General features: G+C 41.4%; 1 protein-coding gene across 3 annotated transcripts; it reads right to left on the bottom strand.

Annotated features, from left to right (window-relative positions):
• Nucleotides 1-523: 523 nt before the first annotated feature.
• pld7 (phospholipase D family, member 7) lies at nt 524-13,854 on the bottom strand. 3 transcript variants are annotated; one of them, XM_080035111.1, is made up of 12 exons: nt 13,596-13,854; nt 11,861-11,995; nt 9,038-10,021; nt 8,115-8,308; nt 7,448-7,628; nt 6,814-6,928; nt 5,949-6,076; nt 4,798-4,989; nt 4,133-4,272; nt 3,224-3,389; nt 2,856-2,955; nt 524-1,899 (listed from the first exon to the last, which is right to left on the bottom strand). In XM_080035111.1, the coding sequence occupies exons 1-12, from the start codon at nt 13,743-13,745 to the stop codon at nt 1,706-1,708; spliced, it is 2,679 nt and encodes an 892-aa protein (XP_079891237.1). In that variant the 5' UTR covers nt 13,746-13,854; the 3' UTR covers nt 524-1,705. The 3 variants fall into 3 exon arrangements, with proteins under 3 accessions (XP_079891237.1, XP_079891238.1, XP_079891239.1); XM_080035112.1 differs by having other exon boundaries at nt 9,047-10,021; XM_080035113.1 differs by lacking the exon at nt 13,596-13,854 and adding an exon at nt 12,658-12,802.
• Nucleotides 13,855-14,178: the final 324 nt, after the last annotated feature.

The raw sequence follows: 14,178 nt of genomic DNA, 5'->3' as shown, positions 1-14,178 counted from the left end.
AAAAAAACTGTAGTAAATCCTGTTATCAGAGTAAACTTGAGTTAATGATGTTTCTAAAAGGTTTTTATTTTAATGTGACACAATTTAAAAAAGAAAGAAAAATCAGTTTTCTTTGTCACTAGCCCATTTGTACCTCAAAGGTGGACTCGGGGATTCTGGAGAATGCTTGTCAAACTCAATTTCTCAATATCAGTGATTATCTCCTTACTGTCTGCTCGTGTGTTCTTGGCCGTGAATGGGTATTTAAACATCATGCCAGTTTACAGAGCCTAGGCTGTGTATTAACACCGGATTTTCTTTTTCAGTTCGCACATGAAAAAAATTGGAGCAATAACAAAAGTGTTGCATTTATATTTTTTGTAAGTGTAGATTCTGTTTTACAGTGGGCGAGGTTAGAAAACGTAAAGAGTTTCTAACTAGGTTATTGAACTTGAGTAAAAAAAAAATACAGAACTCAAAACAAATTATTCCAAGCACAGCATTTTTTATTGTCTTGAAAACGTTACATTTTTCCAATGCCGTTGTCTATGACCAGATACATTTACATTCCTGCTAGCTTCAGCTGAGCTCTTGTTAAGTGCTAATTACAGTATACCATGTCATCATGCTAGCAGGCTTAGCTAAAATGGTAAACATTATACCTGCTTAACAATACAAGTTAGCATTTAGCTCAAAGCATTACTATGTGCAGGTACAGGCTCACACAGCTGCTAGCACGGCCATAGATGATTGTTTAACACAAGTGTTCAATGTTTTGAGTGCAACAAAATAGAATCCCGTTTATGTGCTGCTTGTCACCAGTAAATGAAGAAAAGCTTTGGTCATCAAGGTGAACAGAAAATGCTTAAAATACAATTTTTACTCCTTCATCTTATGGGACAATGTATCACTTCTATCATAGTGCTCAATACACTCTCAAAAAACTGATTTTATTGGAAATCTAACATCCAGCAAAAATTATGGAAATTTAACAGTTTAAGGTGACAGAAAAACAGGATCCCAAACACACAATAGAAAACTGGTATTGAGATGACGTAAACAGTACAGGCAAATACAGTATGACAGATGCCAAGGAAAGGAAAACTGTTATTTGTAAAAATACAGAACATTTGAATGAAAAGCTAAAGCATGCTCAGGGTTATATGAGTGAGCTGTAGTGAATGAGACACATTCAAACTACCAGCCGTTATGCAAATGAAATGAAGAGTTTTTACAACCTTTACACCTGTACTGTTGGGAATGAATTTGCATTGGATAGTTTTAACTACACACACAAAACATTAACAGCTGATAGCATCAGCAGTGTAAACATGGCTGCTGTGGTGTGTGCGAGCCTCTTTGGAAAAATTTGTTTTATTCCCTGCATGAGAAACAAGTAAAGAAGAAAATATATACAAAAATGCTCCAGGCACAAAATGAATTATACAAAGCGAGTTCCCTTTTTGCCTTCTGAACTAATGTGAAGACACTTGTCAGAACAAATACAGCATATAAAAATAACACGTTTGGAAACAAAATATTTAAAAAAAACAAAGACAAAAATGCAATTATTTACAAAAAACAGCAAATAGATCAGCTGTGTTCATTCGCACAGTCAGCACAGCAAGCGGATTCTGCATGAAGTACAGTTCAAGTGACAGGATATAAAGCAGGATGCTCATCTACAGCCAAAAAATATATCTTTATTTAGAGTTAAACCGACGGTTCATGGAGGGCAGATATCTATATCGTCTACGGACAGCGGGCTGGCGTGTTGGGAGTCCCAGTCTCGGAGGAAGAGCTCCTCCGCTTGGCTCTGGAGCGTCTCCTGTCCGTACTTCAGCTCTGAGTCCGTCTGGTTCACCACCAGACCAACGCCCGCCGTCTGGGTGAAGTAGTCCTCCTGCCAGTTAGACGTTCCTGGGAAGACAGACAGAAAGACAGACACGTCAGGTAGGGGTGGTAGGATGGCCTAGAAGAAAGGTGGGCGACTAGTAACCACAAGGTCTCTGGTTCCTCCTCCCAGTAACCATGAGGTCTCTGGTTCCTCCTCCCAGTAACCATGAGGTCTCTGGTTCCTCCTCCCTGTAACCATGAGGTCTCTGGTTCCTCCTCCCTGTAACCATGAGGTCTCTGGTTCCTCCTCCCAGTAACCATGAGGTCTCTGGTTGGATCCCCGGCACCGGACAGGAGGGTGTTAGTAGTAAAACTAGTGGTGGCTGCTATTACGTCTATGGTGCCCACCATCTCTACCATTGTGTCCATGAGAGAGACACTTAAGCGCAAAACTGCTCCAGGGGCGCTGTACTATGGCTGACCCTGCGCTCTGACCCCCTCCTTACTGTGGTTACTTGAGAGGGGAGATGCGAAGAAGGAATTTCGATATACCTTGTGCAAATTGATACGTAAATAAACTTTAAAGTTAGATTCGATGACATAATGCCGGTGTCAGACTACATAATCTTTTTTGTCTGTTACAATGGTCACTGTGTCTGTTAAATCGGTTCATAAATCTGCCCTGGCATTAGCTGAGAGACACGACGGACTACATGTTGGTAGTTGGTCAATAACCGCCTGCCGTCCATCATCGACAATAGACAATGGCGCTACGTCATCTATTTACACTGTCAGCATTGGTACCGTCCCTCCTCTTTCGTCACGCCATGTTTACATTTCTGCCTCATCTCTTCAGCTTCTCCTATTGGTCAAAGTCATGGATGAAACTCAAAATCTAAAATGCTTGTAGGCCTTCTAGATGCGGCTTCGGTTATCATGTAGTCTGACAGCCACATACATGTACTTGTGTTCCAAGTCTTGTTGGATATGTTTGGTGTGAAAAGCAGCTCTAGAAAACACAGTGTGTGGTAATAGCTTACCTATATACACCACTCTGTCTGTCACCATGTACTTGGCGTGATTGACTCGCGCGTAGGGAATCTTCATCTGCTCCGGCGTAGAAGGCACTCGAAAGATTTTCTACACGGAAACAAAAGAACATGGGAGTTTAGAATGTGTCACGGACGGGTTACTATGTCTAAGTCATTGACAAAACAATAACATTTTGCATAATAATAATAGTGTATTGAACAACCATGACACTAGTGGCAGGGCGGGAATCAAAACCGACAACCCTTCGATCATTGGCCAACCCGCTCTACCACCTGAGCCACAGTCGCCCCATAAACAGTTCGAAACAATATGGAAGTTATTAAGCAGGAATATGAATATCCTAAATCCGGCCTACCACTTGTATGTTACAGTAGAGCGGAGGCTTGTTGAGCACCAGCAGTGACTGCAGGAAGGTGAACATGGAGGCAGGAGAGTGTTTCCAGCAGCTGACCAGCAGTTTGATATGAGTGGCTTTAGTGCAGGCGGCGGCGCGCAGGGCCGAGTCTATGGCAGGCCAGAACCTGAGAGAGAGAGACAGAGACAGACAGACAGAGGGGGAGAAAAAGAGAGAGAGGGGGAGAGAAAGAGAGAGAGAGTGAGTGAGAGGGAGAGAGAAAGAGAGAGAGAGAGTGAGTGAGAGGGAGAGAGAGATAGGGAGGGATAGAGGGAGAGAGAGCGATAGGGAGAGTGAGTGAGTGAGGGAGAGAAAGAGAGAGGGAGAGAAAGAGAAAGACAGAGGTCGTTAGCAGGGAAAAGATTGACAATGATTTACACTGAAGAAGCCCTGCAATGTGTTTGGAGGACACCATCACTAAAAGCATCACAGCACTGAGCAGCTCTCTTGGCTGGTTTGAACTAAAAAGCCTCCAGTCAGCAGACGACCTTCATCATATTTAGAGAAATTGCTTCGTCAGCCAATCAGCGTTAAGCATTGAAAACGCTGATTCAACACACTCCCCCTTAAATAGTCTACTGTATATCTGTTTGCAAGATATCATAGATATATACAGTAGATGTAGACAGGATAACTTCTCCATCCCCGAAAGGAATCTGTTATGCATGGCTGTATTTGGATTTAATGTAACTATAATATAATGTAGTATATATATAATGTAGTATAGTGTAATGTACATTGGTATAATCAAATAACTTTAATATGATGAATTAACAATTGGAGATAAAATTTAATTTTCCATGGGGATTACAGTTTTGTCTGCTAGACAACGTGCCTAGGATAGTACCACAGTGTTGTGTTGTGTCTAACCTGTGTGGCTCTGTGCACTGAGACAGAGGGAGAAAGTCCATGACGGAGATGTAGATGAATTCCTGGGCGTCGCCGATGACGTTTATGATGGTGGTGAGGTCGTCAGAGCGACCGCGGGCCGAGATCTGTGGAGGGGAACTCTGCAGGACACACACACACACACACACACACACACGGTTAGAATTATGGGAGCAGCAAAAAAAGGACTATTAAAATGTTGTTTCATATCCTTTTGACTCTAATAGGAATGCACTTCTAACTAAATCTGCAGTTTTTGATACATTTTGTATAAAATATCTTAAAACCATCATAGAAATCAATGTTTAAGAAGCAGTTTTTAAGAGCAATCCTCGTGCCTTTACTCTTTACTCAGACCAAAATGCTTTTGACATGTATCATTTTGTATGTTGTTTGTGTGATTGTGGATAGGGTAAACTTCTTGGGATCAATAAAGTTCTAATCTAACCATCGAGTGCTTAGTTTCTCTATACCGCTTGATTTTGACTTACCTTTTTGCACTATTTAGAATGTATTTATTCTTTATATTGCTTGTCTTTTTCATTCTTTCTACTTATTGCACTTTGGGTCGGAGACAAACATATTTCAAACTCCTCTTTATGTCTGTTTGTAACGTTGCCTTAAAAGTGAGCTTACAGAGAACTTACAGACAGGTAGACTGTGGCGGGCACTCCGTTGAACTTGAGGCGCAGTGGGTTGTGTGAGCTGGACAGGGCAGAGAGACGGTTGGGCCAGAGGGGAGGGAGAGACCCGTTAACGGTCCAGTAAACACCAAAGATACGAGAGGCGTCCTGAGCCAGACAGCTGCAGTCCTCCACTGACAGGCCAACCTCCTTCACCTACAAGAGACAAAGCAGCCCAGCACAGCACAGGACAGGACAGGATGCATTAGATCCTGTAGCAGCCAAAAGTAATGACTGTTTGTTATGCTAGCAAAGGAAGCAGCTGGTATGAGTCATTGAAGTAACTTTCCATAGAACAAACTTAGACCATATCTAATGTGGAGGAACATGATTATTTGACCTAATAATATACTGTATGGATCAAGTAAATCTACAATCTCTGTTTACATTGTTTGAATGCATTTAAACAATCAAGAGAGCAATCAGTTGAGTACCCATGGAGAGTAAGACCAGAGTTTTTTGGACTCTCAAGAATGGCCGAAAGGAGACAAACATTTATTAAAAAAAGTTGTTGGTAGAAGGCACAAAAGATTTGATCAAGAAATGGTTATCCCATCTCCATCCGTTGTTTTTTCTCACTCTTTTTGTTTTTGTTTACACATATTAAAATTGGGGAATTTCAGTGAAACGCAAAAGCATGACACACATGTGTACCTGTGAGTTATGGTACGGACATATGATGCGATGCTGAACGTGAATAAGAATGTATTACAAAATAGAGAAAAAAATTAAGCATGAAATCATGTCTTAAAACATGTTTGAAAAAATTAAGCACTATGTGAGGGTAACGTAATGACTCCTATGCCATGGCCCCTGATGCAGGTATACCCTGCGTTCCAATCCCCATACTTCCCTACTATTTAGTATGCCAGAAAAAGATTTAGGGTGTCCCAACACATGCACGTCAATTGTAGTATGCTGAAAATACATAAATGCCCAACCAACTCCAATAGCATTTTGCAGTATTTGTCTTTATTCTTTATATAATGAAGAAAAATAAGTTCCGTATCTGATTTTTTTTCTCTCTCCTGTGGCCCTAAATCTCTTCTGTACTTTGGTATGTAGTGTAGTAAAAAGAAAAAGTATGCGATTTGAAACGCAGGGATATTTTGTACCTGACTTAGCGAGCGCCAGTCCATGTTAGCACTACCCAAGTACAAATGCTGTTGATCCACCACCCACAGCTTGGTGTGAACAATGCCTCCAGTAACCGCCTTCAAGTCCACCTCTCTGATCTCTGCGCCTGGAGAGAGGAACACACACACACACACACACACACACACACACACACACACACACACACACACACACACACACACACACACACACACACACACACACACACACACACACACACACACACACACACACACACACACACACACACACACACACACACACACACACACACACACACACACACACACACACACACAATGGGAAAAGCAGGGTTACAACATTTCCTGTTTTGAATCTTAAGTTAGTTTAAAGGCTTCCCTTGGCAAAATGTGATCAGAGAAAAACTAAAAATAGTGTGACACAAAGCTGATGAAACTGCACACCAACATTTAGCCACTGGCCTAAGATGCACTTCACTAAAGGTAACTAAAAAGGTACAAAGAGTGACTGTTAAATTGTGCTTTCTCTGGATGTGGAATTCCCATGCTGCTGTTTGGAGACATAACAAGCCCCTTTCACACACTTAAACTCTGACCCAGAGAATGTGTAGAGCTACCTTATCACACAAACAGCACACAGCAGGAGATTGTCTGCATGGGACACAATCACATATGTTGGAAATACTCCATGTCATTTTGAGCAATAATTTTAAAAGTCACATTTGGAACATATTGGATTTGTTGGTTTCTTCTGTCTGCAGCCTCAATTTAAAAACACACAAACAATGTTGGCGAGTTGAGCTGTTACACACAACAAAGAGACAACACACTGTCTCTCCATATTGCCATGGTGATGACATACCTGCTGCAGCCAGTTCTGCCGTATCTTGAGTGGAGGTCTGCGGTGCGTTGACGGCAATCTGCAGTTTCACGCCTTTAGACTGGAGCTGTTTCAGTTGCTCAAAGACCATTTTCCCCTGTGAGAATATGAGGAGATGTTATCAAACAGATTAGAGGCTCAGAACAGGAAGTTATAAGTGCTTAAAAAGGTGGAGTCAGCCATTCTGGGGAACGCTTGTTGTCCATATACTTTTTTGTCAAAATGAGTGAATATTTCCTGAAAGAAAAAGCCTAGGCTCTGTAAACGGGCATGTTGGGGCCCACATACTCGTTTATACAGAGCATAAGCTGTGTTTGAGCACCATACTTTTTTTCAGCGCACACACAGTACGGACAGGTAGCGAAACACGAATATAAGTGATTTTGACAACAAGAATTCTCCATAATAAGGACTCGATAAAGATATTTTTTTTGGCATTTTTTTGCTTTATTGATAGTGTAGAGAGAGTTGAAATGGTGCAGACAGGGGAGTGACATGCAGAGAACGACCGCGGGCTGGAATCGAACCCGGGTCGGCTGCCGGCCGAGGCCCATGGGGGGGGACGCCCTACCAACTTTTCTGACTTTAATACACTGCGTCATGAGCCTGAGCTGACCTGAGAGTCCGAGGTGCCGGCGTAGTCCGAGTCGCTGCCTCGTAGAGTGACGTAGAAAGCAGCGATGTCCACGGAGCTGTGGGCTTTGTCCAGCAGGTGCAGCCAGCTGTCTGCGATGCTCCGTCGGGGGGACAGGGACGTCTGGTACAGGCCCACCGGGATGCTCTCCACTAGGTGCACTCTGGACACAGAAATGTAATCCTTTAGCAGTGTGATTTGCCTTATATGTATGTGGGTACTGCCAGAGCTAAAAGTTCACGTTTAATTTTCCACTACAGGCACTACACACCAAGCAGAATTCAAAAATCAAAGGGTACAGTGTGTAATAAAGTGTATTTTGGCAGCATCTAGTGGTGAGATTTTAGATAGTAAAGCTCCCTTGTTAACCCCTCCTGTTTTAGAATTTACAGAAGCGACGGTGGCCTTCAAGGACAAGGAGCTAAAGTTACTAAAGATGGCATCATCCACCACTACCTCAAGTCTTTCCACTATATCAAGTTATGAGATGATGATTATTTTATTCTTTAATGCCCAGCTAACTGTGGAAGAAATTTGGTTTCTTTCATTTTGTTTTTATTAGATAAATTTCACATATTCTTATCTCTGTCACAGCACAGAAAGTGCTCCGAGGAACAGACCTGTTTGGAGATATGAACTCTTTTCTTACCGACAGTCTGCGCTGCAGCCCTCTGGCGTGGGGCCAAAGCCCTCCAGCCAGTGCAGCTGGAGCTGAGCAGAGAGCTGAGCTGCTGACGTGGGCAGGCCGTAGTGCCAGACGTGTTGACCCATCCCTCCCAGAAGCAGCAAGGTGGTCGGCAGCAAGCAGAACAGGACAAAACTACAGCGACCCATTCCTGAACTCTAAATAGAGAAGGAGATAAACAGTTATTATTGTTATTACACACAGCTTTTGACACGAGCCTGGGACACAGTTTAGGATTATGTTACATGCCAGAGATGTTACTGCAGGGTGTGGCGAAATTCCTTTTTATACTGTGACAGACTCTGTTGAGAGATCAGCAGAAATAACAGTATGACTGATATCAGTGGAATCTATCAGGCAAGTAAAACAACACAACTCCCTCCCCGCTCTAATGTCATTTTTCGATTAATACACCTATTATTATATTATATAGGGATGCACCGATATTAAAATTGTTGGCCGAAACAGAAAATAATGAAGCACTTGGCCAAAGGCCGAATACCAAACAGAGCTTTTCGCAGTTCGTCTTTTATTTTTGACAATTTTTTCTCTATTTTTAATTTTTATTAATATTATTATTGGTTAAAATGTTACTACTATACCTGGTTTTTCTTCTCTGTATTTAAGTACAAGAACTTAATTGTTATATAGATATATTTTCTTTCATCGATCAGATATCAGTGCTTCTTATACAATATTCAAACATACACTACGCACTCCCAACCATTCCAGTGCGTACCATATATTGTCAAATTGACTGTATTTCGATTGATAGATATTTTACCAATTTTCATGGCCCCTATGTATTGTTGTTGTTGTTCAATGTTGTTTGTGTGCTCAATTGATCTGTTTTGTACATTATAACCAAAAAATTAATAAATACCAACATTACTGACTTTAGTAGACTTGGTGGATCCGGCTTTAGCAGACTTCTTTGGCGCTGCTGTAGACGTAACCGCAGCGACTCTTCTCTCTCTGATCTGTGTGAACTCTGACTGCCTCAGGAGGGTTTCAGGAAGCTCCTTCTTCTGGCCTGGGTCACTGCCTTTAGATGTTTTAACTGGCGAATCCACCACCTCACATTCAACGTCCGATGAAGATCTACTGTGTATCGGTTCCAGTATGTGGACTTGTTCCTTCTCCCACGGCGGCTCCTCGTTTATAATGGATTCTTCTTTGCTCGTCTCCGTTGGGTGAAGCATCTCCGTTGTTGACGTCATTCTGGTATCTCCGCAAGATTCGTCTGAAATCCTTCTTGCAACATGAGTGGCACTGTGCGATTCTTTCACTTCTCCCGATGGCTTTTTACCGTCTATGGAACCGTCCAGAGGAAAGTGCGATTCGGTCTGCTCGGGCCGGAGGGCGGGCCTGGTGCTTACGAGTACAGGAGAGCAATCACACACACTCCAACTCTTGGGTGTGGTGATATGGGAAGGAGCATGGGCTGGTGTGGCAATGTGGGAGGAACCATGACCTGTTGGGGTGGCTTGGTCTAAATGAGAGCCCCCTTTGAAGCTTATTTTGGGGGTGCGGATCACCGTTTGGGGGCGTGTGGTTTCTCGGACATCTTCTCTGGACCTCGAAAGCTCCACACTTTTACCTGGAGCTTTCTCCAGATGTGGAGCGAGGTGTGATGATAACGGGGTTTCCCTCCTACGAACAGGGGGCTCTGGCGTGCTGGTGCCCTGGCCCTGGCTGCCACCGGTGGGGCGTTTCTGGAACGTGGGGATTCGGGAGACGGGTTTTCCACCGCTACGCTTCATGTCTTCTGTCTCCTCGAGCTCTTCTCCTTCTTCTTCTTCTTCTTCTTCGTCTTTCTCCTCGCCGTCGGCACTGAGACGATCCAGAACAACTGTACAGTCCTTCAGTTCCTGAGGAGTACAAAACTTTATTTAAAAATAGCATCCATAGCTCAGTTGGTAGAGCATCACCCCCCCCCGGGCCAAGACCCCGCAGCTGACCCGGGTTCGAATCATGCCCGGGTCAGTTCTCTGCATGTCCTCTCCTCTTTGCCCCATTTCAACACTGTCTCCCCAATCTGTCTAATAAAGCAAAAATGCCCAGAAAATTATCTTAAAAAAAAACAAAAAAAAAACAGCATCCATCCATTGTGTATTAAATAATCTAGCTGTAGCACCATTAGCACACACACACTTTGCAGTTTTAAACCCAGTACCTTTGGGACAAAACCCTTAGATGTGCATACAAAAGCAGCAGGCGGTTAAACATAAACAAATCAAATAACTTGTAATCTTTTGTAGCTTGTTTTGACACTGTTTTTTAAAAAGACTATAGCACTGTAAAATACCTGGAGAGGCGTCCGTAGCTAGGAGTTGCCACACCTATTCAAATTTGCTCCCTGTCCGATCCACCACAGCCTATTTAACACGCTGCCACTGATGTCAATATTTGTTTATGAATATGAAATGATGTTACCATGGCTACAGTAACACTTCCAAATCCACACAGTGCTAGTTTTTCCAGAACTATAAAACATTCAGTTCCAGAACTAGAGCCCCAGAATGATTCATCAGGGTGTGGCCAGTTCACTGCTCCTGTTTCTGTGGATGCTGCATTCATTTTACAGAAGGAGCATTGTGGTCCAGCCATAAACAATTAATACTGACATATTACTCCACTTTCAAAGTATTTGGTTACTGTATGGGTCAAAGCCAATGCAACTGAATGTCTATGACCTGTTTTAATAATCAACATTTTCTGTTTTTTATCCTCAAATGTTTGTATTTTGTTCTTCTGTTTAAGTTGAATTGTTTCAAAGTCTTTTTCCAATAAAACATTTTGAAAAAACTCCGGCCGTAAATAATTAAATTACCAATGGAATCCTCAGTCAGAAGCATATTTAGTTTCATGCTGACTCACTGTCACACTGTCATAGCAGAGCCATCGTTAATGTTATTAGAAACACCTGTGCTTCGTTACAAGTCAAATCTTCTGCATTGAAAAATGCCTATTCTATTCTAGCCTGACAGATACAGGATCCATCAAATAAAATATCAATAAAAAAGTCATAAAAAATGCTTTTATCTATATTGTAAAAAACATATTTGATAATAAAATCATATTGTTAAATTTTAGAATAAAAATAAATTTTACAGTGGGTGAAATAAAAGGAAATAAAAAAAATTTAAAATAATAACCAACTTTTAGGGATTCTTGACTTCTAAATGTTGTGATACATATTGATTTTGACATTGACCCCCAGTAAAGGCTGATCTCTCCTGTATATATGTAACTAACTAACTACCTCACCGGCTTAACATATAGCAGGCTTAGCTTAGCTGAGCTATAGAGATACTTCCTGGGTGATGATTGCACGCTGCTGCACAGACACAAAGGGTTGGTATCTCTCACCACAAGGCTGCTGTATAAATAAGAGTCGGTGCACACACACACCCAGGCATCCGGCCAATACTAAACATTTAACAGCTAGAAGAGGTGTTTTGTCTGGGGGGAGATTTTACTATATGTTTCCCTTTTAACCTGTAACTTTTATTCTATTGAAATGTTTTATTTCTATTCATATTTTTCATTCGCTTTTCTAATGTCTATTCTAATACTTGATGTATTTTAATCTTGATGTATTTTATGCCCCTGTAAAGCAGTTTGAATGGCCTTGTGTCTGAATTGTGCTATATAAATAAACTTGCCTTGCCTTGCCTATAAGGTAAATTATATAAATTATACATTACCATTTCACCAGCAGCCTCCTCAGCAGATTGGTCCTCTTCCATCTCTGACGGTGGACGCTTCTGTGTCTCTGTCTTGCGCCTCGGCTGTCGTGGGCTCGGGACAGACTCCGCTTCCGAGACTGACTCATCGGAATCCTGGCAGGACAATAACATACATAACATCGGTTATATTCACAAATGTGGATTTAGTATTTACATTTTCACAAACAGCGCTGTTATAAAGAGTCAGTCAGGTCCCTCCCACCGTTGTGTCATGAACTGTATTGAAATTCGTTTTATAAGAAGAACCTAGCTGAAATTAGCCATAATGGGACAACTTGTGCTACACTGCTTTCATGCTGATTTTAAAAGCTTGTTTATATATTTGACTGTAGTGTGTACTTGTGTGTGTTGTTTATTCAAGCACGCACACACAGAAAATGTGGTTGTACTGCCTGTGAAATGGCAATAAAGTTGTATTCTATTCTCATTATTATTATATGGACCAAAAGTCAGCTCATCCATCATATAAATAGAAAAATTGCCTATAAAACAATAAAATGTAACATCAATGCAACATACCAAATACCTTGGCAGCTAAGGTTAAACTGTAGCATATGGTTATATTGCAGTGGTTGTGTGCGCAGGTAGTGCAGAACAAAAACATTCAAGGTGGAGCTGAACGCTAAACGACACAATGTTTTCACGTGTGTACGGAAGGACATGTGTATCTTAAATAAACACCAAGCCAATTTAAGGTAAAAGTAAAAAAAGGTAGAAAAACGCCATCCTCTTCACATAGGAAAAAAAAAACTTACCATGATGATGCAGCAGTAAGTTTTGGCCGGGCACGACTACAACGTTTACCAGATGAGTTAAATGTTACTCCACACGTTAAAGCGGCTACTAGCAGTAAATACACGATAGTTTACACTACAGGCAGCACGTTGGTTTCTGTGTATTTATTTTCCTCCTTCTTCCTTCAGTGTTTCTATCCCGGGGTAGGTAAAGGCAGCTACCGTTACGAGGCTGAAGTCAGCTTCCGATACACGGCTTCCTACTCAGCTGTTAAGGGGGAAATTTAAGGTAACTTAACTTAGGTAGAGACACTGCAGCTGAATATGGTAAAACTGTTAACTTATATATATCAACATGAAACTTGCCTTTTGATTACTTACATTAAAAAAAAAATGTTTTTCTACTGCAATTTTTGTAAAGAAATGTTTGAGTAAATATGTTAATTGGCTACATTTGCATATCTTTAAACATCAAAAATCTAGATGTTGGATTAAGCCTGAGTTAAAATTAAAATCTTTATTTCATTTTAAAACATATCAGACTCTCTGGGATAATGTAGTCCAGTCTATGTACATTGGTAAGCAATTATGAACACGTCCAATGTAAATAAAGCGAGTGACATCTCAATGTAGCTACTGTATTTTCACAAATAGATAATGGCTTCACAAATCTGAAACTGTTTCAAAGGCTGTTTCGACTCGCTGGGATATTGTAGTCCAAATAAGGCGCTTAAACGGCGTAATAAGTGCATATAAAAAGGAGGATAGGTCGCTCAAAAAAAAAACTGTACATTTAATTTATCTTAGCTATCCCCTTAGCTACCGATTTGGAAGCTGACTTCAGTGTTGCTACCGGTTACGTTAGCGAACGAGCTACGTGGCCGACAGTGAAGTTTTCAGCAGTGTAGGAAGAGGAGGCGGAAAAGCTGAGTAATATATATAAAAAAAACAAGACCCACCTCTTCATATGTAGAGGGCCCAGTATGCAGACGGGCCGACTTCCGCACGTTCCCTGGCTTTTTCTTGTCGGCCTCTCCCACACCTTTACTTTTGCTGCTTCTCGCATTTTTCCCTCGTGATATCTTCGACCGCCGCAGCTTCATAGGCATCTTGGCCGCACGTTAATAATACAGCAAACAACCGAAATTAACGGTCGGGAGCGCGATTTACAAAAAGTGGTCAAGTTTGTATTTTTAAAACGGCAGATGCCGAGCTAGGATACACCTATCTTACATTAAACAGCAACTATATGTATAAAGTATCTATAAATACCAAGATAAACAAACTACCTACATGTGTAATCTTGATTTGAATGCACTGTCAACAGCAAGTTGAACAAACCGCGATTTCCCGGTTGCCAGATCTCGTAAGAGAAACAAGCTGATCGGTTGAGGTGATTGGATTTAAAGTATATTGTTTTTTTAACCGTTCCAAAAATACTGTCGGCAATGTATGTACGATAGGTTAATGCGGAAAACATTTGAAATCATTATTAAACTTATTTGGTGGTTGTTGAACCAATATCTGTAAGATAGTATTTTA

The sequence above is a fragment of the Ammodytes marinus genome, assembly GCF_949987685.1.
Source record: "Ammodytes marinus genome assembly, chromosome: 10".
Taxonomy (NCBI): Eukaryota; Metazoa; Chordata; class Actinopteri; order Uranoscopiformes; family Ammodytidae; genus Ammodytes; species Ammodytes marinus.
This window is presented reverse-complemented; position numbering and strand designations above follow the sequence as displayed.